Below are 21,804 nucleotides of genomic sequence, written 5' to 3'. Positions count from 1 at the left end.
TTTATTAAAGAAATTATAAAGTAACCTAAAGATTTCAAAAAGTAATTATCTAATTAAGAAATTTTTATTATAAATGGAAAAAGATTCGGAATTAGTAAAATAACCTCCTCTACTTTATAATTTACTAATTTTATTTATATAATCCGTAAATATAAGCCTATTTAGGTTAATAATTTTTAGAAGTTTAATAAAAAATTTAAAAACATTTCCTTAAAATATAAGAACATATTTAATAATTTTAAGTAATTAAATATAAAATTAATAAATACTTTACTTTGAGTGGTAGGCTCTATTAATTTCGAAACGGTTTCGTTACTATTTTTTTAAAGTTCGTTATCGAAGAATAATAGCAGCAGAGGGGTAAGACCGTTATTCTCTATATTTTAAGTTATATTAACGGGTTTAAAATATTACGTAGATAATTAAAGAGGTTAATTAATTCGGTTTAATAAATCAGCAATTTCGTCGCTAATTAACCTTAATTCTTGTTTAAAATTATTGAAGTTCCCTAAATAAATTAAATCTTTATTAAAGAGTATATTATAAGTATAAATAATACAGTTAGTCTACGGGTTCTAAATTTAATAAATAGAGGAAGTAGTATAGTCAATAAGGAATTTAATTTAAACTTTTAATTAAAGCTTCTTACGCCGTTGCTCTTTTTTTTATACGGTACCCGTTATTACATACACTTTATAATTGTAAATATATAAATAATTAAAATTAAACTTGCGGAGCTCAACTTATACCCTCTTATAATAGGCTACGAAAATATAAAATTATTCGTATAATAATTTCTAATTATAAAGATACCTAGGTAATCGGTTAATAAAATAGACCAAAGCTAAAATGATTTAAAACTAGAAATTATAAGGGAATTTAGTACTATTCATTATCATATGCGCTTTTTCTTTAATTATACCCCCTAAGCGCTTAATACTACTATTTTAAATTTAAATATTAAGTACTAAGGGTTCGAAAATAATAACGCGTATAATTAATTTATCGTTAACGTATTAACTATTAAATTCGTTATTATACTTCATATATTTAATTTTAATATTATACCGGTAATTAATTATATCGATAATCGAAAGGAATCTTTCAATAATAGTTATAATTAATTAATTTACTGTATAATTATCCCAAATGAATTTAATTTATCGATAGGTAATAAGTATAATATATTTAAAGCTACTTTTCTTTACTTTATATTTATTAGAAGGTATCGATCGACGAATTCTTGGATAAAAGGAAAATCCTTTTCTAAATAAATAAAGAGGCAAAAATTACCTTCTCTTTGAAGGTTGAAAAAAGGGTAACTTAGTAGGCGTTGACGGGCATTAGAGTGTGGATGTATGTAGAGCGTTCAATGATGAATAGAATAGTATATAGAATATAGGGAAAGGTAATAAATTGGTAGAGATATCAATAAATATTTAAAATATATTTTGTTTCCCCTTTCTTTGAGGGAACCCCTTTTTAAATATACTTTTTGGATTAATGAGTTATTGAGTAATAAAACCGTTTGTACCTTTGGAATCGTCATATTTTGATTATTCTAACAGTAGTCTGGTTATTCTCATACGTCAGCCATAGAATCCAGAATTCGAATCCGAAGTAAAAAGTCTTTTCGGATATCTTTCTTCACTTCTATTCTATATAGTCGTCATATGACGAAACCGTTTATACGGTCGGAAACGTTATATTCCGTTCTTTCCAATAAAATTACGTACAACTTCGTTTAACTGACATTGAGGCCAGAATTCGACTACGAAGGTCGAGGTCTAGATTTTCCTCCGGGTTTTCTTCCGGATTCTATTCAGGGGTGATCCCTATTGCAAATCGGACCTTTCTTTCGGACCGGAATTTTTCTCCGGTTACAAAAATAGTATTTATATATAAAAATATAAATTTTATTTTTATACTTATATATTATTATATAAGCCCGTAAATCTGTTATAAGTCCATTATTATTATTATATATATATTAAGTCTATAATAACTAACAATATTCGAGGAAATCAACGGCAAAACGCTCTCCCGGGTTAAATTCCCTATTTTGCAATTTTCGTTTAATTTATTATTTAATTTTTGAAATACTATATACATCATACTAATAAATAGTAGGCCCTTTAAATTTAGTACCCTCGACGTTATAAAAGTATTTAAAGATTTAAGGACCGTAATAATCGAATCGTTTGTATTAGAATTTGGTGGGTATTTAATATACACGACGGTTAATAAAGGAATTAAAACGATTTCAACGAATAAAAAAAGTAGCATAATTAAATGAAAGGAGTAAATATTCGAAGATTATTTAATAATAGATTTCTTAAAGGAAATAAAAGAATAAATTGTCTAGCTGACGGAGGTAATTATTAGGGGGTTTATAATTTTAATAAACCCTTATTTTCGAAGTAGGCGAAGTAATATGAGATTTATAGTAAAATTAAAGTAGAAATCTACCTCTTTTAACTATAGCCTTAAAACTCCCCTCTCTCCCTATATTTCTACATTAATAATCCTAAAACCCTTAATAGGTATTTAAAATTCACTAGCCTAAATACAATCCTTTAGGGACGCTATTCAAAACGAAAAGAAATAATTAATTTTATTAAAAATATAAATAGAAGCCCTAGAATCGAAGATTATAAAATTCTTAAGTAGGTAAACATTACCCTTACTACTATTTGCGTTAAAAATACCTTATTTAATGAAAAATATTAAATTATAAATACTGATTTTTTATCTCTTTTAATTTTTCGAAGCGATAATTTATATAAAAGTAATAAAGCGGTCCTATATTTAGTTCTTAACTTTCCTAACCTCTTTATTAATTTCGGGATACTTCTCGAAATTTTTATTAATAAGCTTCTAAATAGGGCCACTTAATTTCTATTTAAGATTATTCTTAATTTTAGGTAATAAATACCAATAGCGCGTTATTAAGTAAGGGCTTCGCTTATAAACTTTATAAAATAACGTAATACTTCCTTTCTTTTTCGGTTATAAAAAATCTTTTATATTTTTATCCGTACTATATTTTTTCCTTACGTCTACCTTCCGCTTCTTCTTATAATTAGCATTAAGAACGTCCTCTTTATTAAATACGAATTTTTACGAACTAGAGCGGCCAATACCCTAAGCGCTACGAACTATAATTTTTTTAAAATTAATTAATAGTACGGTACGTTTTAATATACTAACCCTCCTTACCCCGCTAAATATATTACTAACTATTTTTATCATTGACCTTATAATAGATTTACTAGAGCCTATTTCCTTTCCAACCTTCGAACTATGGGAAGCCGCGTTTAACGCTAGGAAATTTACTTAATTAATTAGGTAATAGTAAGGTAAAATAGTTACGAAGGTAGAAATTAACTACTTAATTTCTAAAGGTAGTAAATTGGATTCTATTAAATGTTAAAACTTCCCTCCAATTCTAAAAACTTATTACAATTTCGAGTATTATGATTTGGGTAATCTATTTAAGTAAATAGAGGAAATATATTTCGATAACTATAAAGAGATAAGGTTATAGGTTAAAATCAACGAAAATATTCCCCGTACTACAGGTTTTTAAATCTTCGATTATATATAAGTATATATATATAAATTTAATAAGTATAGTCGGTTATTGAAGGTAAAGGTTCGCTTCGTAATTAGAGGAGATTAGTAGTATAATTATAGTAAAGAGACGTATGCTTCTATATTAGTTAGTTATTTATCTCGGTTAATTATCACCTACGTTATTAAGTTCGATTTCGAGCTTATTTGATACGATATAGTAAATGCCTTTGTTAACGTTTACCTCGATAAAGAAATTTATATACGTATGCTTCCTAATTATTAAAAGTATAGTATTATCCTTAAGATTCTCAAGGCCCTCTATAGTCTCCGACAAACTCTTTTACTATAGCAACGAAAATTTAATAGGATTTCGAAAGCCTAGGGTTTAAACCGTTATTCGAAGACTCGTATATCTTTAAGTGCGATAGAATTTTAATTTTTTACTACGTCGACGATATTGTATTTACTTTTGATAAATTATAGTACGATAAAGTCGCTCTAGTTATTAAAAGGTTAGAGCAGAAGTATAAATTTATTGGAGGTGATAATTTTTAATGGTTTTTGGGTATTGAGATTATTCGAAACCGGGAGAAAGGCTTAATCTAGTTAATTCAACGGGAGTATATTTATAAAATTATTAAATTAATTAAGAATCCCTATACCTTCGCCTTCATACCGATAAATAATAAAGAGCTCTTGCCTTTTAATAGCGTAGCTAGCTTCGATAAGATCCGGGAATATTAGGTCGTCGTCGGTTCTATTATATATACCGCCGTTATTACTGGGCTAAATATCGCCTTCGCCGCTAATAAATTAATTCATTATAATTATAATCCCGGTCCTCAATATCGTAAAGTTGCTAATAAAGTCTTATACTATTTAGAACTTTACTTTAACCTTTCCTTTTATTATAATAATTCGAAGAAGTTAGAGATAGCTTCTAACGCATTATACGCTAATAATTCCCCTAATCGAAAGAGCTCTTAAGGTTTTACTATTAAGCTATTTAGGGGTATAGTTCACTAAGGTACTACTAAACAAAAGACGGTCTTAATTTTAACTATTAAAGTAGAACTATTTTTTCTTTCTAGTATAGTAAAAGAAGCTATCGCTATTATACGGCTTTATAAGAAGATTAAGATTCCTTTTAATGTGAAGGTGCCCGTAATTAATTGTAATAATATTTAGACGATCCGGGTATTGACCGTTGAGGTAGTTAACTTAATATCTAAATTGAAATATATTAATATTTATAATTATTAGTTAAGGTAGGAGATGGAAGTAGGAAGGATCGACGTTGAGTATTTAGAGACGAAGAAAATACTAATTGATGGATTAATTAAAATTTTAGGATAGTAGGAGTACAAGAAATTCCGGAAATTAATAGGGAAAGCGAATACGCTAGCTTATAAGGAGAAGGAGAAGGAGATTAGTAATAATATATTGGAGGATATTTATAATTTAGCTAGGGAAATTAAGATGCTAGAAGAGAGACTTTGTAAATAGTTTTACTTTTGCCCATTTTAAAAGGTCTATATGTAAGAGGGTATATTAAATTCAAGGGTGAGGATTCTGGCTAACTCGTTGAGGGTTAGACTCCCAGCCACCTAATTAAGCTTAATTTCTGGGCATATTTGGGTTACCCCAACACCCCCCATACCTTCTGGAGCGTTGGCTCGAGTCAGCTACCTACACACACTCTTCAATCAATCAATTCTGCACCGTCTAATCTGACAGATCTCGCTTTCCACTCCCCTGCCTCCCGCTCCCATTAATCCACTGATGAATTGGGACAATATTTCCGAAAGATACGGACACTGACAAGGACGGCAGAGGAGACGCCCCAAGACGCCCTGGACTTTGACGCTCCAAAATCTACTGGCCATGGCGTCTTTTTGTCCTCCTTCGTTTGACCTCAAATCTGCAGGCCATCGCGGACGGGCGCGGCTACATGCTCGTCCTTTAGTCAGGAGCCAGGAACCAGGAACTATCGTTGAACATGGTACAAGTCTCCTTTCTGCTGTCAACAACTGCCATACGAGTGTCAACAACAAAAATTTCACACCGACATGTTGACGTGTCGCTCCTTTGCACCACCCACAGACAGCACTGGACTCCCGGGACTGCAAGCAAGCAAGTAATTGTAGGGTCACCACGGTGACAAGGTGCGTGCCATATGATACGGGGCTCACCATCATGGACATGGACATGGACATGGATATGGTAATGGACGGGACTGGAACGGGATGGCTGTGACTTGGACAGACGGCAACACGGATCACAGACCACGGGTACTCCTGTCCCGCTCTTTCTATTCGGAACTTTGTGAGGCTCCTTCGTCCTTGTCCTCGTTGTGTTGTCGTCGTCGGCGTCGTCAAGGCTCCCGTACCTGCCTATCTTGGGTTTCCATCTAATCATGAGAACATGAAACGATTCCATTCACAGGAAGGAAGAACTGGGCCTGAGTATCAGGTGGGTGGACAAGCAACTCCCATCACACATTCACTTACCCTCTTGGCACATCACATCCCATTCATCCCATACATTCCCCCATTCACCATGGCCTATTCCTTCGATCGCAAAGGGGAATGGGCTCTCGTGGATCCTGCCGTGCGACTATCGCCGCGAGGATGCTCTCGTCACTCGTCTACCCTTTCCCTTCTTTCTCTCAACCACAAGGATCCCCTCCTTCTTTCCCTCTTCACACTCACATCACTCCTCCCACTTCCCCTCCGATCCCCTATCCAGGGATCTGTATCGCCGTCAAGGTTCTAGGTTGTTGGATTCCTGCCGGCTTGTTGACTTCCCCCTTTGTGATCCTCACTGTCTGGCACGACGTCACTGCCCCTAGCATATCCTATCCCGAACCTAAGGACCCTCCGTCCAAACCATTCACACAGCCCCTACAAACCCGGACCATACCCACGGAAACTCTTCGCGGAAAGCAAGAGATCCATAACCAAGGGATACCAAACACCATCCGTGCCAAGTGGCTTTCTTGACCGCCGCCGCCGAACCACATGGCGTGGGGGAGGACAAACGATAAACCCGTCCCCTATTATTCCCATGTACTCCACGCCTTGTCCATGGGAGAACCCTACAGCTGGTCCAGGCCTGCTTCTTGCAGTCGTTGTCCTAGACACCACGAGGTGTCTGCAAATGTCAAGAGCGAACCCCCGAAAAAGCCCTTTATCAAGTCCAACGCCGCCTGCCACTTCCTCTCCTTTTCGGCTCATGTCTCATCACCTGACATATGCTCAGGTTGACTTTCCCTAAAACCGTATTATAACTCTTCACACGACTCCACACCCAGGGTCCAACATGGCCCCTACTCTATCATCCTTACCAACCTCAGCACCACCTACAGAAGCCATGTGCCTCCCCCTTTCAACAGCAACGAGGCAGCGTTACGCCAGGCTGCGGCACCACTTGAACAAGCAAACGCAACCATGGGACGGTGTGGTAGCTACTTTGCTAGTCATCGTTGCCCAGCTCCTAATCGCCGGTATCGACTTCATGTTGGACAACCATAGCGTGGACTTTCCCCCTTCGATATTGGCAATGGTCGCCTTGTTCGTCGTCTTATCCGCTTGCGGGTGTGTCATTCCCAGACTGGAGGAGTTCTATCAAAAGCATCTGAGCCGCGCGGTAAGTGTCTTACCCCGGCATGAACTGGCCGAACGCTTTGGCCTCCCTCATACTGACATGCGCAGACGAACCTTCTCAACCGACACATGTCCATCGGCTTCACCATCCCTTTCGTCATGATTTGCCGGGGACCACTTGCCGATGCCCGTACCGTGGGGCTTGTTATTGCCTGCTTCGGTAAGACGCTCGCCTTGAAGGTTATATGGGAGATATGCTAACACAGACAAGTACTAACGGGCATCCTCAACACGATCTCAACCTACATCCTGGCCTTGCCAATCCACTCACTGATGGTCCGGTGGAAGGAACGTTCCCCTACCTACGAGTCAGAAAATACCGAAGTGATCGAAGGCCGCAAGGAACGGTGGAGTTGGATCTCCTCCAAGATCATCTTCGAGCGCGACTCAATGGCGAGCAGCTTCAGCTTCGGTGTTTCTTGCTCTGGTGACGAAAGCGCTTGTGAAGGGACCAGACCCCCAACTTCACTTGAGAAAGTCCAACCTACGGAGGCACAACAGGATACACCGAAGACAGGATTTCGAGGATGGCTTAGCCGAAACCCGATGTTGGTTTTGTGTTGGTTCCTGACTTTTACCGTGGGCATCCCCCTACGATATGCGGTGCACCACGACGCCTCGCTGGCGACTTTTCTCCTGTTCGCTACCTGGTTCACGATGCTCGAGATTCAAGCAGCCGTAAAGCGCGCGGAAGGACTCGCTCCCTGGATCCGCATCACCCTGACCGGTTCGCTGAACGCGGTACTCTGGACTTCCTTTGTCATGATGGCCTATATCTACCTTGACGCTGCGATTAGCGATCGAGCCTTAGGCAAGATGCTGGATAGCTTGCAGACCAAGACAACCCTCTCCCACCTCCTCCTACATAGTGTCAATGGCGGAGTCGATGCGGAGGGAAACAAACTCAACGTCTCCATGGCCGCAGGAGATATCGCACAGTCCATCCTGAATGCCGGTTTGGTGGCCTGGGGTCTTAAACTTTACGAGTACCGCCGCCAGTTACTCTCCCGCGCCGGGTTGACCGTCCTCATCGTCTCCTCAATCCTCGCCCTCGGAAACGTCGCCCTAGGTCCTCTCCTCACTCGCGCCATTGGCCTCGCCCCCGCCTCCCGGAACATCGCCTACACCGCTCGCAGCGTCACCATCGCGATGGGTGCGCCCGTCATGGTCATGATGGGCGGAGACGCCAGTCTAAACGCCACGATGGTAGTCATTAGTGGGATCATCTTCCAAATGGGACTGGGCTTTGGCTTTGGCAGCTGGTTGGAACGGACGATTTTCTCGCGCTTTGTCAAGCAGCAAGAGCAACCTACTGACAACACCACCGCCGAGAGGACCGAAGACAAGCCTGAAGGAGCTAAGACCGAACCCAAGGCTAGTCAAACCGAGCTTCTCACCGTTCCTGTCCGCCAGTCCTTCGACCTCGAGGCGCAGCAGGCTGCCAGGACAGCACCTACCACCGCAACACCCGCACAAGGCCAAGGGATGAACGACCCGCATACGGTAGCGGCTGGTCTGACGATCGGTATCAACTCGGCTGCCATGGGAACTGCATACTTGTATGAGGTCGGAAGCGAGGCGGCCCCGTACTCCGCGCTATCGATGATGGCGTTGGGGGTGATGACCGTGGGCTTTGCCAGTATCAAGCCGTTGGCGGAGTGGGTGGTAGCAGGTGTTGGTGGTCAGATGCAGGGTTGATACACTCCATCCGACAGATTTTGCCGACGATACCTAAACGATACCTATGGACATGATCCTACGAAAATTACCATCAAAAATTACGACAACCTACACAGAAAAGGAAGAATAACAGAATTCCATCGATATACCTCAAATACTCTACATACACCACCAGCTCCTGTTTGAGACAGTTGAGCGGCTCTTCATCTTCATCTTCCTGCACATTTCTCTCCATTTTTTTCCTTGCTGTACATACCTAAAACCTACTTTGCATGTTTCGCATGGGAGCAAGAGCATGAAACGGGGTGGAAGCACTGGTTTAACAGGACAGTCACCACCACGAAAACGGACAGGAACTCAAAAGGCCAGCGGCAAAAAGACAGAAAAGGGACATGACAGAAAAAGCAGCCAGCAGCATTGGCTAGGTTGAGGACTGCACAAAAGATCATCGGGCACAAGCCAAGAAGAACATATGGACAACGGACAACGGAACAGGAAGAAGCGAAACGGAACGACAAGGAACGAAGTCATGGTTATGAATCATGCTTGATGCTCACGATAACGACGAGTATGGTCGGATCGAATTTTCTCTTTACTCGGGGACAGAACGGCGTTTGTTTGGTTCGCTTCTTTTTCCTTCGGTCGATCGGTACGGCACGGTTCACTGGCTTCGGCCACGGTTTTCCTGGGCGGTTCGGTACGTACGGTTTACAGGGTTTTCAGTTTGCTCTGGTGTGCGTTGCGGTTTATATCATCATATCATATACCCCATTTCTTAGAATCCTTTAGCGGTCGAGCTATGACTCCCGCGGTTTCTCGTTTTGGGTTTTATCTCAGTATCATACTTGGTTCCTTTGGGGGGGTCAGGCGACAAAATCTGGTGCGCACGCAGTCTGGCGTTGTGAGGGTAACAGCACACCATTGACTACCTGGGGCTCGCTCATTGGCAGTTTCCCTCAATCTTCTTGAAGAAGAGAAAATATTTCGGCTTATTAGAGTAGAAATAACCGTAGTACATAATTAAATGGGCATCATTTATGGAACACACACTCACTCTTCACCATTGTTCATTGTCACTTTCACGGTCGGTCACTACTGCATTTTGGCTGTTGTTGGTTCTTCTCGATCATGAACTCTTGATTTCTTGGTCTTCTTCTTTTCCTGTCCGGGTGTCTGCTGCTTGTCAAAATCCAGCCAGGCATGGAACATGAAAGAGATCACCGCCTCCAGTCAAAAATACCTAGGGATCACGCAACCTCGAAATTTGCACTTGTTTCGTTCTGCAAAAGCCGGTTGGACTGTCTTGTCTCAGCTGTGAAATGTTTTGTTTTGTCTGCTTTTTCCTATCCTATCCGGCTGTTTTCCCGTTCACACTTGGCCAAAAGTACTACTCGGATACTTCCTGGCTCCCGCCGTACTGCGGACCATAATCCGACTTGATAGTCTGGCGACCGCCGCAGCAAAAACCTTCCGTCTTCGCGCCATCGTCTGGGTTCGATATAAGTTCGGCTTCCAATACTGCCTCTCTCTCTCATCTCTCGATTTTCCCTCTTCGTAAGTACCTTCGCAAGCGCCGCGCTAGAAGCAAAATACCTAATCGTCTTCTTTCCTACACTGTCATCCACACGCTTTCGGTGCCCATTCCCTTCCATCCAGTGGCAGTGGTCATTATTTGTTGTCGTGTCGTATCGGAATCCTACTCGAGCCTGTACCGTCCCCGTGTTGTTGTCAGCAATTTGTTCGTTCGTTCTTGGTCGGTCCGGTCGACTCGACTCCCCAGAGCAGTCTCGGCCTCATCCCCTAAGTAGCCCTCGCCCACCATCGAACCACCCCAACCAGGAGGACCCCAAGCAGCACATATCTCCGTGCCCAAACCCCCAACCCGAACCAACCACCCCTTCTTCTTCTTCTTCTCCTCCTCCTTTTTCTGTGAGGAAAGATTTGGGGAAAAACTAACCGTTCAATCAAATGCAACCCACTAGCCGTGTCCACGATCCCGGAGATCTCGCCGGGCTTGAGAGCGAACGCGGCATCCTCAAACTCCTTCTGCATGTCGCCGCGCCCGAAGTAGCCGAGGTCGCCCCGCTTCCGGGCGGACGAGCAGTCGGACTCGGTCAGGGCCAGCTCGCCCAGGGAAATGGAGCCGGACTTGATGCGCTGTTCGAAACCCTGCAGGGTGCTGAGGGCTTCTTGTTTGGTGCGAGTTATTTCGGACTGTTTTGACATGTTATTAGTATTAAACCGAGCGCAGCGAGCAGCCCTCCGCAGGAGCCTCCCCGGAGGGGCCGCCGGAGGCAACAGCAACACCTAGGCTAACGAAACATGGGAGGGTGAGGGGAGCAACGAGAGACTCACCTCGCGCCAAGAACTCGGCCTCCTGCTCTGGCTATGCTTAACCAGCAAATGCGCACACCTAATCTTTCCCTGCTGTTGTTGTCCACCACCAGCTTGCGCACCGCCTTGCTGCTGCTGCTGACTGTGGTACTTGGCCATGTAGATCTTGAGCTTGTCGACGTCGGTTCCGGAGGGGGGCTCCCAGCGAGAGGTCTTGGTCGCGTTGTTGAAGTAGTAGGGCAGGTTCTTGGATTGCGAGTGGCGGACTTCCCAGTCTTCGGGGAGACCGGTTTCGATGGTCTGGAAGGGAGGACGGGGGTTAGTTGGGTGGTTCTTGGCATCGCCAGTGGTGGGTTGACTTGCGTTGGACATCTTGACGGTTTTGGTGGTGGTGAGGTTAGAAATCGGTTGGTGAGTCGGTTCTGAAAGAGGAGGATGCGGTTTCTGTCAGTAAGTTGGTCGCTGAGTAGGTGGGTAGCCTTGTCGCGTGGAAGTTGAGGAGGAGAGAGGTTGAAGGGGGGAAGATGAGGTGCGCTTTGCGATTGCGACTCGAATGAATCAAGCAGCGACGGGTATCGCGACGTACCTTGACTTGCGCAAATAGAGCTTCAATAGTGAAAATCGAAATGCGACAGAAAATTTGAGATATGAAGAAAGAATTGGGCAGTGGGAGAATGCAACTTTTTAGGGGAAGGAACAGAGAAACATCCAGCACTCTGGCCAAGACTCGAGGCAATGGAGCTCTTCGTCAGGGACGTCAGTCCAAACCGCGGCGGGTCCACATCTCACAAGGCACAAAAAGCGGGGACTTCTCTGGGGCGGCCGGGGGGCGGGGACTGGGAGCGGGGTCAAGGTACCGCCCGCCTTCTCTTCCGCGATTGGGGATTCGCGGGGAGCTGTCAGGGGCACCATTTTGTTAGTGTGATGGTGTGTCCTTGTCGAGATGTCCTCATGTGCCACTCCTCCGAGTCGGATGAGGTTGCTTGGTCAGCTTGAGGCTGCTTATTCATGTCACCTTGATGGCTTCATCTTTCCACTTGGCATTGCGGTCATCGTTGAGGAGAAAGTTTGAGGAAGAGGTATTCTTGCTACAAGATGCACTAACAACTAATCCTAGCTTTTTGTCCTTTGTTTTCACCGAAAAGGTCACAGCTCACGAACAAAGACATTGCGACTTCAAGCTCCAAAGACATTATCTCAGCTGTGTTTTTGAGCCATCCACACTTTCTCGATCCGTCGTCAGTTGCTGCATCGGGACACCCCACGCAACAGTCCCTTGGGGCCTCGTGATTTTCCATGCATAAAGTGGGTGCCACACTGATTTGTTGTGCCTTGAATGTTTGGGTCACGGGTGGGCGGGAGGAAGGAGAGTGTTTGGAACATCGAGATGGATGTCTTTTGAAAGTTGAACCATGATTTTGATGGAAAGAAAGATCTCATAATTAAGGTTCCGAATAGCCCTCTGCACTTAAACCCTCATGATTTTGACAAGTGCACGTGGTCAACCCAATGACGTCGTTGTGGATTCCAGAGTCAATTGTGTAAAAGCCCCTGATGCCGCGGCGCTGTGATGGTGTATCGGTCACTGTTGTCCTCGGGAGCGCAAAGATATGGCCCGTCAAGACCGAATCGTGCGTTCGCTCATGCACACATGGCGTTCCAGTGAATTAATTGAACTACAAGTTTGAATTTGAGGCTGTTTGATATCGAGTCTCCGTCGGAGAAACGAACCTGAAGAACAATGGCTCATGCAAAACCGGACATGGAGGCTTTACAAAGCTCAAAATAACTGCAAGCACAACTTCCTTCGGTCTGACTGGGCTGTTCGTTGCAGTGTTCTGCCCTGACCTCACCCAAAGCGGTAAGGCGGTGAGGGTTTGACAGTGGCGGACATCCCTGCGACACTCCAGCGCTGTTCCGGCCGGCAACTGCAGGGCAATTGCAGTGGGCAGGCAGTTGGCACGCTTGGATCCCCAAACGTGACTGCAGTGCCCATCGTGCCTCACGCCTTTCTTGGTCTTCCTGGGCCTTCACCTGCTTTCTTCATTTTCCATCCTTCGGCTTTTTTAAACCATCTTGCAACACTCAGTCTCCCGCGGACGAACTTCTTCCCTTTTTACCAATCACCTGGACTGCTGAGAAGTATCCAATTGCTGTTACTAGCTTACTTGCAACTTCAACTTGATTAGCAGTTTTTGCATCCTTCCGCCACCCAAGCGAACCAAGCCAGGGCAATCCTCGAGATCGTCAATCAATCAATTACTTTTCAACGAGCCATTCACCCAACAACAACCAGCACCCACAACGAACGAGCAAAACATCCTCGCTTCGTCCCGCCTTTCCACAAAACACCTTTCAACTTTCACATCACACACAACACACACCCAACCACAACACACATCGACCAAAATGTCGTCGCCCGCCCCTTCTAGCACCGGTGGCGCCAGGGAGAAGAAGCCCCTCGAGCAGATCACGTTCCGCTTTTGCTCCGAATGCAGCAACATGTTGTACCCCCGCGAGGCCGAAGACGAGAACAAGCTGCTCTTCACCTGCCGCACCTGCAACTTTTCCGAGCCCGCCACGTCGTCGTGCATCTACCGCAACATTCTGAACAACGCTGCCGGCGAGACGGCTGGTGTCACGCAAGATGTCGCCTCTGATCCCACGGTGGGTGTTGTCTCTTCTGTTTCTTCTGCTGTTGGTGATGGTGCCGGCTCGTCTTCGTCGACCGACTTGCCCCGACCGGCGGACGGACCGACCTACATCTACTGCCAGTGCTGTGGCGTCATCGAGCTGTGTTCCAACCACTTCGCCGCCCCTCCCTCCGACTCCAGCGATTGCGAGTCCCTGTACGACCAGATGGCGGCTACCACTATCGACATGATCGACAACAGCCATGTTTGGGCTTCCAACAACAACAACAACGAAAAGGAGGCCATGGGCAGGCTCCGTGCCGAAGAGTACTTTTACAACCTAGTCGCCTTTGAGGATTACGAAGAAGAGGAGGGCTCCATCGAGTTCGACAACATGGAGCTTGACGACACCGACATGGAGATGACGGCATCGACCCATCTGCCTGCTCAAGTCTCGGCAGCTTAGGAAACGACCGACAGACGCATCTTCCGCTCTCACGACTTTACGACTTTTTGATTTATGGTCACAGCGATTACGGTTACGGCATACCCATTTCAACAGCATTATAATACATGTATAATCATCGCGGCTCGGTTCATCCGCCTCCGGGAACCACAGCACCCAACACGACTGGCACACAGCACAGCACAGCACAGCACAGCACAGCATAGCACATACCCAAAAGTCTCCGTCCGTCTGGTGGTGGGGTCTGGTCGAGAGGCGATAGCCTGGACTTGGCTTTCTCTTGTCATTTGCTTTGGCTTGCATCGAGACTAACCTCTTCTTTTCTTCTTCGTTTGCTATCTAGCTCCCAAGAGCCATCAAAGAATGCCCTGCCTGCCACCACCCGGAAGCCGTCTTTTTCCAGTCACAGCAGCGTACTTCGGAAACCGGAATGGTAAGACTCACCTCTCCTCCCAGGTGGTCTCATCAGAGTCATGGGTTAACAACGTTAATTTCAGAAATTGTTTTACGTCTGCTGCGATTGTGGTAATATTTACCAGTAGGGGGATTCACGCAGGAGCAATAGGGCCAGTCGATCCTTATCATGGGTGGACAGGCGGTAGGGAAAACAGGTTAATATCAGAGATAAGGGGTCATGAAGATTTGCATTATGGCGGCGTTTGTACACGGTTGAAAGGGCCGAGGTTCAAGGCGTTCGGTTTTCTTTTTTACATGCTTTGGCAGGACACTAGCTTAGATGGTCTTCTCAACAAATCTCGTGGATAAGGTTAAAAGACACGGATACAACTATCTTATGATGTGGACTGGGTGATTCATTTTGTTTGACTTAACATGTACAGTACAATAGTATACACAGTTCAGAAGGCCCCATTTGAATAATATATCCTCGAACTGAAGCGAGCCGTAGACTCAATTCACTGGCGTGACGTTTGGCTGCTTGCTTGTGTTTGACTGATGCTGCTAGGTGACCGTTGCCCGAAATGACCCTAAAAGACGCCGTCGATAAGGCCATTCGTGATGTGATGTGATGCTGTTCTGTAAAGGCCGTCTCTCGTCTCAGGAACCAACGGTATCGTAGCCTCAGTCCCGGATAGACCACACCATCCTGGGCCTAGTATAGCAGCTCGTAGACACAGACCACACACAGCTCCATGTGAAACACTTTCCAACACAATATGCCGTAGCTCTCCTCGTCAGTCGTCACCACCGCCAAGCACCGAGCAACCACACACAACCTCCGCAATAAAGGATTAAAACCACGGAATGCCTCAGGTCTGCTTGCTCATGGGTATATCTCTATTTTGCTCATCCCATCGTACATCCTACCCCCACCCCCATGCCCATTGTGCCCGGGAATCTAAGCCTGCATAGGCGCCATACTCAAAATCTTGCTCCACTTCTTCTTCCTCAACTCCTGCCCGACAACCCCGTTGATGCGCGACCCGATCGGGTCCCCCGCCTTGTTGATCAGCACGCAGGCGTTGTCGTCGAAGCGGACCACGGACCCGTCGCGCCGCGAAACTTTTTGCTTGGTCCGCACCACGACCGCGTGTCGGATGTCGCCGCGCTTGACTTTGGTGGCGGCGGAGGAGGCGGCCATGCCGGCGCTGTCGGCGCCGCGCTGTTTTTGGACTACTACTACTATGCGGTCGCCTGGGTGGGGGGTGGGTGTTAGTTTGTGGATCTGGGAGGAGAGAGGCCGGGGAGAAGGGGAGGCTGGGTAGGTTGGGGTGGACGGGGAGGGACTGAGCGAGAGACGGGGAAGATGTGTTGTAGGTGTTGGGCATGTATGTAGAAAGGGGTCGACACTCGTCGGGGCTCGGAGTATTTGGGTATAATGGGTGCATGGTGCCAGAGGTATCTTCGGGCCCCAAAGGCTAAAGGGAACGAGGACGAGGAACGGAGGACGGCGAGGTGGGATGTTTTGCGAGCCGGTCGAAGAGAGAGAGGGATCGGTGCAGCTCGTGCAGTTACGCTCGACGTCGATAATAGGCTTGTTCGTATGTGAGGGAATATGTTCGAAAGCGCATACCAATAGAAGCATGCCTCTTCTGGCCGACAACCATGGCGCATTCCACAAGGGCAGCACCCGAGTTGTCGATGCAGTTGAGCATCGTCTGTTTAGGTCACGGAGTCCATGGTTAGCAACAACTCCTAACAGAACCACACAAGGGAAAATACCTTTAGTTGAATCATCTTGGGCAACCTCTAACTCCGTTGAGTAATTGCAGTCAAGACTCGAGAGAGAGAGACCGAAACCCGGCAACTGAATGGGGATCGCGGACGGGGAAGGCTACTATCGATCGATCTCCGGACTCCAGAACTCCAGAACTCCAGTTGCGCCGCGTCCGGCCGGCTTGTCGTCGTCCCCGTGTGGGCCGTGCGCGTGCCGCAACTTGGAAAATTGTTTGCGGGACTCAAAGGTACGTACCTGTCTAAGATTAGGTAAGCAACGCGCGCGCTCTGGAGACGCGCCAAAACTTGGAGCTGTGCCGGCGCTGCAGCGAAAGAGACAGAAAATCGGAAGTGCGGAGCCAATCGGGAGGGGTCTCATGCATGCTCTTTAGCTGCTTGGGTTGGATTTTTTGGAGGAGACTAACGCTTTGGGGAAGTACTTTGAAGCTCTGAGTCTCTGGGAGTATGAGCCAACAGAGCATGTGAAGACTCAACCACCAGAGCTGATGCTAAAAGAACTTGAAACCTAAGAGGGTGAAGAGACTTTACGACGACTTATTATATTTTAGACATTGAGGTGTAGAATCGTCTGGATTTACTACGGAAATGATGACTTTGTGTTGACTTTGTGGAGATGTGCAGAGAGTCAGCTCATGTGCCACTCACTTGTCCAACTTCCAAACATCGGGAGTCTTCACAACTCGAGGTGCTCTCCGGCTCAACCGGACGAGACTACAGCAACTGGCCATCAAATATCCATCCAAAATCCATGAAAAACTAGTATTACACAACGAGATATCTCTGCCTCTGAAAGATCATTGAAGATGAACGTAGGCGGTCAAGTCCATTGCTTCCCCATCTGGTTAAGAGATATTCCAGACGATGGATTCAGCCCTGATTCCAACCACCAATGACAACCTCAGCGCAACAGAGCTCCAGCCAGTCTCTCCCCGCTCCCTCGTCAGCTGTCTCTCCAATTGTGGGAATGGAATTTGCCTAGACCACCGCTACCACGGCAACAGGTGGGATCGTGAAAAGAGGAGAAGAGTGGAAGATTTGCGACCCAATAATGGGCCCCTTTTGTTTTGTTTCTCCCCTTTTGTGACTACATATCATCTCTCCATCGACTGAGCAGTTTATCTTTATCAACTTGTCCTCACCTCACCTCTGCTTCACCTGTCACAGCTTCAGCACAAACAAGGCGATTGCCTCATCCCTGCAGCCAAGAACAAGACCTTGCACTTCTCTCGCACTCTCACTCTCACACTCTCGCACAGCTCGGCCGAATCCATACAAACACAAGAATACATATGACGGCTGACCAACCACCAACTCCTAGGACCAAAAGGACCCTCACACCCAACCTTGACCCCGACTTCTCCCCCATCCATCCCCAGGTCTTCAGCTTCCCCAAGGTTTCGGCCGCCGCCCTTCTTTGCAACCTCATTTGCGACCACGTCCTTGTCCTCCCGTTCTTGTCCTCCCGTCAATCACCAACAAGTCTGTCCCTTTCGATCAAAGCTGCAGCTTCAGCTTTAATTCCAATACTCTCTTACCCTTGGCTGTCACCACCAACACTACCACCACCACCACCATCACTTAACTGCGCCTGTCATTGTCAGCCACTGTCGAGTCGCATTGGTTGCAATTGCTTCAGAGAGAGTGCGTAAGTTCGCTTTGGGATCAGCCTCTCAATTGCTGACGGAAACGAGAGTGCGCCTTTGTCCGTTCCTTCTCCGATCCACCGACTCTCGATATCCGATCTGACCACTTTGGCGCATATCGCATCCGCTCTTTCTGTTTGCAGAGGTGGACCTGGAACCTTTCCTTTCCCCTCAGTCGACCAACACCAGACCAATCAACCAAGGAATCGAGGACTTATAACAACGACTTCATCATTCAGTTCTACCCGATTTTGTTCTTGTCGCAACAGTCGGTGGCCGACCTTGCACCATGACGAAACCCCAGGGTACTGGTGGGAAGAAGAAGAACCAGTTGACGCTCGCTCAGCTGGCTGCTTACGATGATATCTTGACGGATGCGCTCGTTGATCATGTGAGTATTGTTGTCCCTCGGTGTTTGTGGTCGGACTTCCGGTACTCGTCAGGACAATTGATCGCTAACCTGTCTCCCCCATGCAGGCGTACTACTGGACCACCATCCCCAAGAACCGCACATCCTACCACCCATCTAGGGGCATCAAGGAGGAGGAGATCACGAAAATCCTCCAGAACCACCTAATCGTCGATCCCGACATTGCGACCGCCCAAGAGAAACTGCTTGCGACCGACGGACTCAAAAGGTTCTGCAACACGCTCAAGACACCCCGAGAACAAAATGACTTCAAAGCGCACCTACGCCGATACATGTCCATCTACCTCCCCGACTGCCCCTTTGAGGTCAACGCGACAAACCGCTACACAATTGTTACGTACGAGGCCAGCATCACGGCCCGCCGCTTCATCAAGCGCAATGAGACAATCAAGTATCTGGCTGGCATTCAGGTGGTGATCACGCCAGAGGAGGAATTGGACATGTCGTTGCGCAAGAAGGACTTTAGTCTGATTGTGAGCAGCAGGAGCAAGTCCACCAGCTTGTTCATGGGTCCCGCGCGGTTTGCCAACCATGACTGCAATGCGAATGCTAGGCTCATTACCAGAGGGCAGGCAGGCATTGAGATCATTGCGTGCAGGAACATCGAGGTGGGCGAGGAGATTACTGTTACGTACAGCGAGAGTTACTTCGGCGAAAACAACTGCGATTGCTTGTGTGCGACATGCGAGAGCAACTTGAGGAACGGCTGGAGGCCAGTGGACGGGGAAGCGGTGGTCCAGGAGAGTATCGAGGACGAGCAGCCGACCGATTCATCAACACCTTATTCGTTCCGGAGGAAGAGGCGATATGGAAGTAGCGCTCTTCAGGCTTCGCGCACTCCTTCAGTTACGCCCGACATGCGTCCGCGCGTTATGCGCAAGTCACAGAGCCAAATGATGTTGGGTGAGAGGACGTCGACGACGGATTCCGGTGCTCAGGGACAAGGAGCAGATGGTCAGAGCCGCAAGCGGGCGTTGGAAATGGGTACGCCCCCCTTCACGCCTACCAAAAAGCAAAGAACCACGCAGTACCCGGTTGTCCCGATTGCTCTTTCGACAGCGCCTTCCAGAGGAAGTTCGGATAACGAAACCAGCCGGAGCCCTCTTTCGTTTAGCACGACTAATGATAACGTTACGGACGCCACGTCTCAGGGCAGTGAAAGCCCGGGACCTATCATTCTCTCACCAGAACCGACTCCTATTAAGCAGGCGATAGGTCTGTTGAAGCAGGAGGAGGGCGTCAACGAGGTTGCCGTTCAGCAGGTCCCAGAAGCTTTCACTCCGCCGTCTAGCCAACCAACAGAGGAAGAGCCGCCGGTGGTGCGCCCCACATTTGAGCGTTTGGCTGCGCGAGATAGGATGAGCATAGCCAACCTCATTTCAGGCCCCTCGAGTCCTGCTCCGCCTATTGTTGTCTCGGTAGCAGAGGTGACAACGCATAGGCCGAAGCCTCAGACTCAGCAGGTTCAGAAAACAGAGCAGGTCACTGCGATCAGCGTCGCTCAAACGTCCACGATGGAGGTTGTAGAAGCTCCAGTCCAAAAGGAGGCTCCGGTCATCAAGACCGAGAGCCCAGTCAAAGCTATTGTTGGCCAAGTCGAGAAAATCACACAAGTTCAGACTACAACAAAATCATACACCCCCTCGAAGCCCAAGGCGCAAACCACCGCTTTCCCACAACACCTCATTCCAGTACCAGCAGCCCCCCGTGGCCGCGTTCCTCGCGACTACACCCTCACGCCCCTCCTGCTCTCGGAGCCCGAAACGGCCTGGATCATGTGCACCCATTGCGCCTCGGCATTCGTCCAAAAGAACGCCTACCTGACCAAGTCCACTTGCCCCCGGTGCGAGCGACACTCCAAGCTGTACGGCTATATGTGGCCCAAAACGGAGAAACTTGGCCCGAACGACAAGGAGGAGCGCATCCTCGATCATAGAATGATCAATCGGTTCCTTACTGCTGAGGAGGAGGCGAGAGCACGTGGAAGGGTGTATTGGAGAGAGAGGATGGGAAGCAAAGGCAAGCAGCGCTCTTCAGCGCCCCCTACAGAAAAGAAGGGAACTCCTAGTGGGGAAAAGAAAGAGCAACCAGTGAAGAAGGAGACGGGTGTTGGTCATGGCTACGTCCAGGAGCGGTTTGCCGTCCGCAAGAAGGTCAAGGTCCAGGTCAGGAGCACGGTGCCGACGCCTGTGATTGTGACTAAGAAGGATGAGGCGGCCGAGGCGGCTGCGTTGGGATTGAGGAGGACTGGAAGGGCGAGGAGGGTCAGTGCCAAGCTTGCTGATTGTGAGCTGGACTTTTGATGCCAATGAGGATATGAAGGGCGAGCATGGAAATATGAAAGACGAGTAATGGTTTTTGGCTGCGATGGACAATGTGGTTGCAGTCGACGGATGAAAGCCAGCGCTGGTGTTAATCGTAGTGCGATGAATTAGGTATATGGGTAACAGCATATTAGCGTAGGCGTCAATTGAGCTGTGTTCAGACACGGAATGTCATATCATGGCCATGAATATGTTGTCGCCGGTGTCTTTTCCAACGAGCATCTTCAGAGCACCTTTCCGGAGCGATGTCAGCGCACAGACCAATCTGCACATTCCCACCGTTCTCGTAGTCTGAAACTTTCGAAAACAGCTGGAGCATCGACGTTTGCGGATGGAACTGAGACTGTCTCATCCCAATCGAAGCTCTATCAAGCTCAGCTCGAGCTCCCGCAACCGTTATACTAGTATCTTTTCGTCGTCTCGTTTTCAGGGTTCTTCTTTGCTGAGTGCCCTCGACTTTTCAAGTGCTGCCGTTGTACGAAAATGGTACGGTACTGATCGCGTAACGTTTCTTTGTGACCAATTACAAGCTTGGAAAGCCCCGTGCAGCTGCTCCGCGAGGCGACACGAACCGCGCGGTCCAACCACCCAATTTTACTAGCTGTCTCTCGTGTCTCTGCCATCTGTCCAACATCTCTTTTTTCCCCACAACGAAGTGCTTTTATTCCCATTTCATCGTAAGTTCTGATACGCAGCAGTGCTACCCCCAGTACGTATTATTTACCATTGTTATTGCTAGTGTGCAGCGCGCCGCCGCAGCTCCTGGTAACAAAATCCACACACACATACCTCGACGCGCGCAAGGTCAACCGCAGTCCAACTGACATCTTCCTCACCACCCTCTCTTAGATTTAACA

At 46.9% G+C, this 21,804-nt stretch overlaps 5 protein-coding genes across 5 annotated transcripts; 3 read left to right on the top strand and 2 right to left on the bottom strand.

The window, feature by feature from the left end:
* Nucleotides 1-6,738: 6,738 nt before the first annotated feature.
* On the top strand, nucleotides 6,739-9,205 carry B0H65DRAFT_76528 (uncharacterized protein). Its single transcript, XM_062831381.1, has 3 exons — nucleotides 6,739-7,224; nucleotides 7,290-7,401; nucleotides 7,453-9,205. Exons 1-3 carry the CDS (start codon nucleotides 6,898-6,900, stop codon nucleotides 8,937-8,939), a joined length of 1,926 nt encoding a protein of 641 aa, XP_062676732.1. The 5' UTR covers nucleotides 6,739-6,897; the 3' UTR covers nucleotides 8,940-9,205.
* A 1,022-nt stretch (nucleotides 9,206-10,227) lies between these two features.
* On the bottom strand, nucleotides 10,228-12,109 carry B0H65DRAFT_481104 (peptidyl-prolyl cis-trans isomerase ssp-1). Its single transcript, XM_062827618.1, has 4 exons — nucleotides 11,619-12,109; nucleotides 11,277-11,555; nucleotides 10,879-11,135; nucleotides 10,228-10,627 (listed from the first exon to the last, which is right to left on the bottom strand). Exons 1-4 carry the CDS (start codon nucleotides 11,625-11,627, stop codon nucleotides 10,618-10,620), a joined length of 555 nt encoding a protein of 184 aa, XP_062676731.1. The 5' UTR covers nucleotides 11,628-12,109; the 3' UTR covers nucleotides 10,228-10,617.
* A 1,126-nt stretch (nucleotides 12,110-13,235) lies between these two features.
* On the top strand, nucleotides 13,236-15,145 carry B0H65DRAFT_481098 (uncharacterized protein). The gene is made up of 3 exons (XM_062827617.1): nucleotides 13,236-13,922; nucleotides 14,698-14,787; nucleotides 14,852-15,145. Exons 1-3 carry the CDS (start codon nucleotides 13,665-13,667, stop codon nucleotides 14,894-14,896), a joined length of 393 nt encoding a protein of 130 aa, XP_062676730.1. The 5' UTR covers nucleotides 13,236-13,664; the 3' UTR covers nucleotides 14,897-15,145.
* Nucleotides 15,146-15,528: 383 nt separating this feature from the next.
* On the bottom strand, nucleotides 15,529-16,656 carry B0H65DRAFT_76421 (ribosomal protein L14b/L23e). Its single transcript, XM_062831380.1, has 3 exons — nucleotides 16,536-16,656; nucleotides 16,387-16,471; nucleotides 15,529-16,007 (listed from the first exon to the last, which is right to left on the bottom strand). Exons 1-3 carry the CDS (start codon nucleotides 16,548-16,550, stop codon nucleotides 15,712-15,714), a joined length of 396 nt encoding a protein of 131 aa, XP_062676729.1. The 5' UTR covers nucleotides 16,551-16,656; the 3' UTR covers nucleotides 15,529-15,711.
* Nucleotides 16,657-18,389: 1,733 nt separating this feature from the next.
* Nucleotides 18,390-21,126, top strand: B0H65DRAFT_76411 (histone-lysine N-methyltransferase set-9). Its single transcript, XM_062831379.1, has 2 exons — nucleotides 18,390-18,584; nucleotides 18,671-21,126. The coding sequence occupies exons 1-2, from the start codon at nucleotides 18,483-18,485 to the stop codon at nucleotides 20,924-20,926; spliced, it is 2,358 nt and encodes a 785-aa protein (XP_062676728.1). The 5' UTR covers nucleotides 18,390-18,482; the 3' UTR covers nucleotides 20,927-21,126.
* Nucleotides 21,127-21,804: the final 678 nt, after the last annotated feature.

This window comes from Neurospora tetraspora, assembly GCF_033439725.1.
Source record: "Neurospora tetraspora strain CBS 560.94 chromosome Unknown B0H65scaffold_10, whole genome shotgun sequence".
Taxonomy (NCBI): Eukaryota; Fungi; Ascomycota; class Sordariomycetes; order Sordariales; family Sordariaceae; genus Neurospora; species Neurospora tetraspora.
This window is presented reverse-complemented; position numbering and strand designations above follow the sequence as displayed.

Excerpts from the sequence above, each read along its gene's own strand:
- B0H65DRAFT_76421 (XM_062831380.1), bottom strand. Across the intron at positions 16,008-16,386 it reads GAAGAGGCATGCTTCTATTG|GCGACCGCATAGTAGTAGTA; the intron begins GTATGCGCTTTC and ends CCCCCCACCCAG.
- B0H65DRAFT_76528 (XM_062831381.1), top strand. The coding sequence starts at position 6,898 with ATGGCCCCTACTCTATCATCCTTACCAACCTCAGCACCACCTACAGAA. Across the intron at positions 7,225-7,289 it reads AAAAGCATCTGAGCCGCGCG|ACGAACCTTCTCAACCGACA; the intron begins GTAAGTGTCTTA and ends TGACATGCGCAG. Across the intron at positions 7,402-7,452 it reads GCTTGTTATTGCCTGCTTCG|TACTAACGGGCATCCTCAAC; the intron begins GTAAGACGCTCG and ends AACACAGACAAG.
- B0H65DRAFT_481104 (XM_062827618.1), bottom strand. Across the intron at positions 11,136-11,276 it reads GGCCGAGTTCTTGGCGCGAG|TCCGAAATAACTCGCACCAA; the intron begins GTGAGTCTCTCG and ends ATGTCAAAACAG.
- B0H65DRAFT_481098 (XM_062827617.1), top strand. The coding sequence starts at position 13,665 with ATGTCGTCGCCCGCCCCTTCTAGCACCGGTGGCGCCAGGGAGAAGAAG. Across the intron at positions 13,923-14,697 it reads ATGTCGCCTCTGATCCCACG|CTCCCAAGAGCCATCAAAGA; the intron begins GTGGGTGTTGTC and ends TTTGCTATCTAG. Across the intron at positions 14,788-14,851 it reads GTACTTCGGAAACCGGAATG|AAATTGTTTTACGTCTGCTG; the intron begins GTAAGACTCACC and ends CGTTAATTTCAG.
- B0H65DRAFT_76411 (XM_062831379.1), top strand. The coding sequence starts at position 18,483 with ATGACGAAACCCCAGGGTACTGGTGGGAAGAAGAAGAACCAGTTGACG. Across the intron at positions 18,585-18,670 it reads CGGATGCGCTCGTTGATCAT|GCGTACTACTGGACCACCAT; the intron begins GTGAGTATTGTT and ends TCCCCCATGCAG.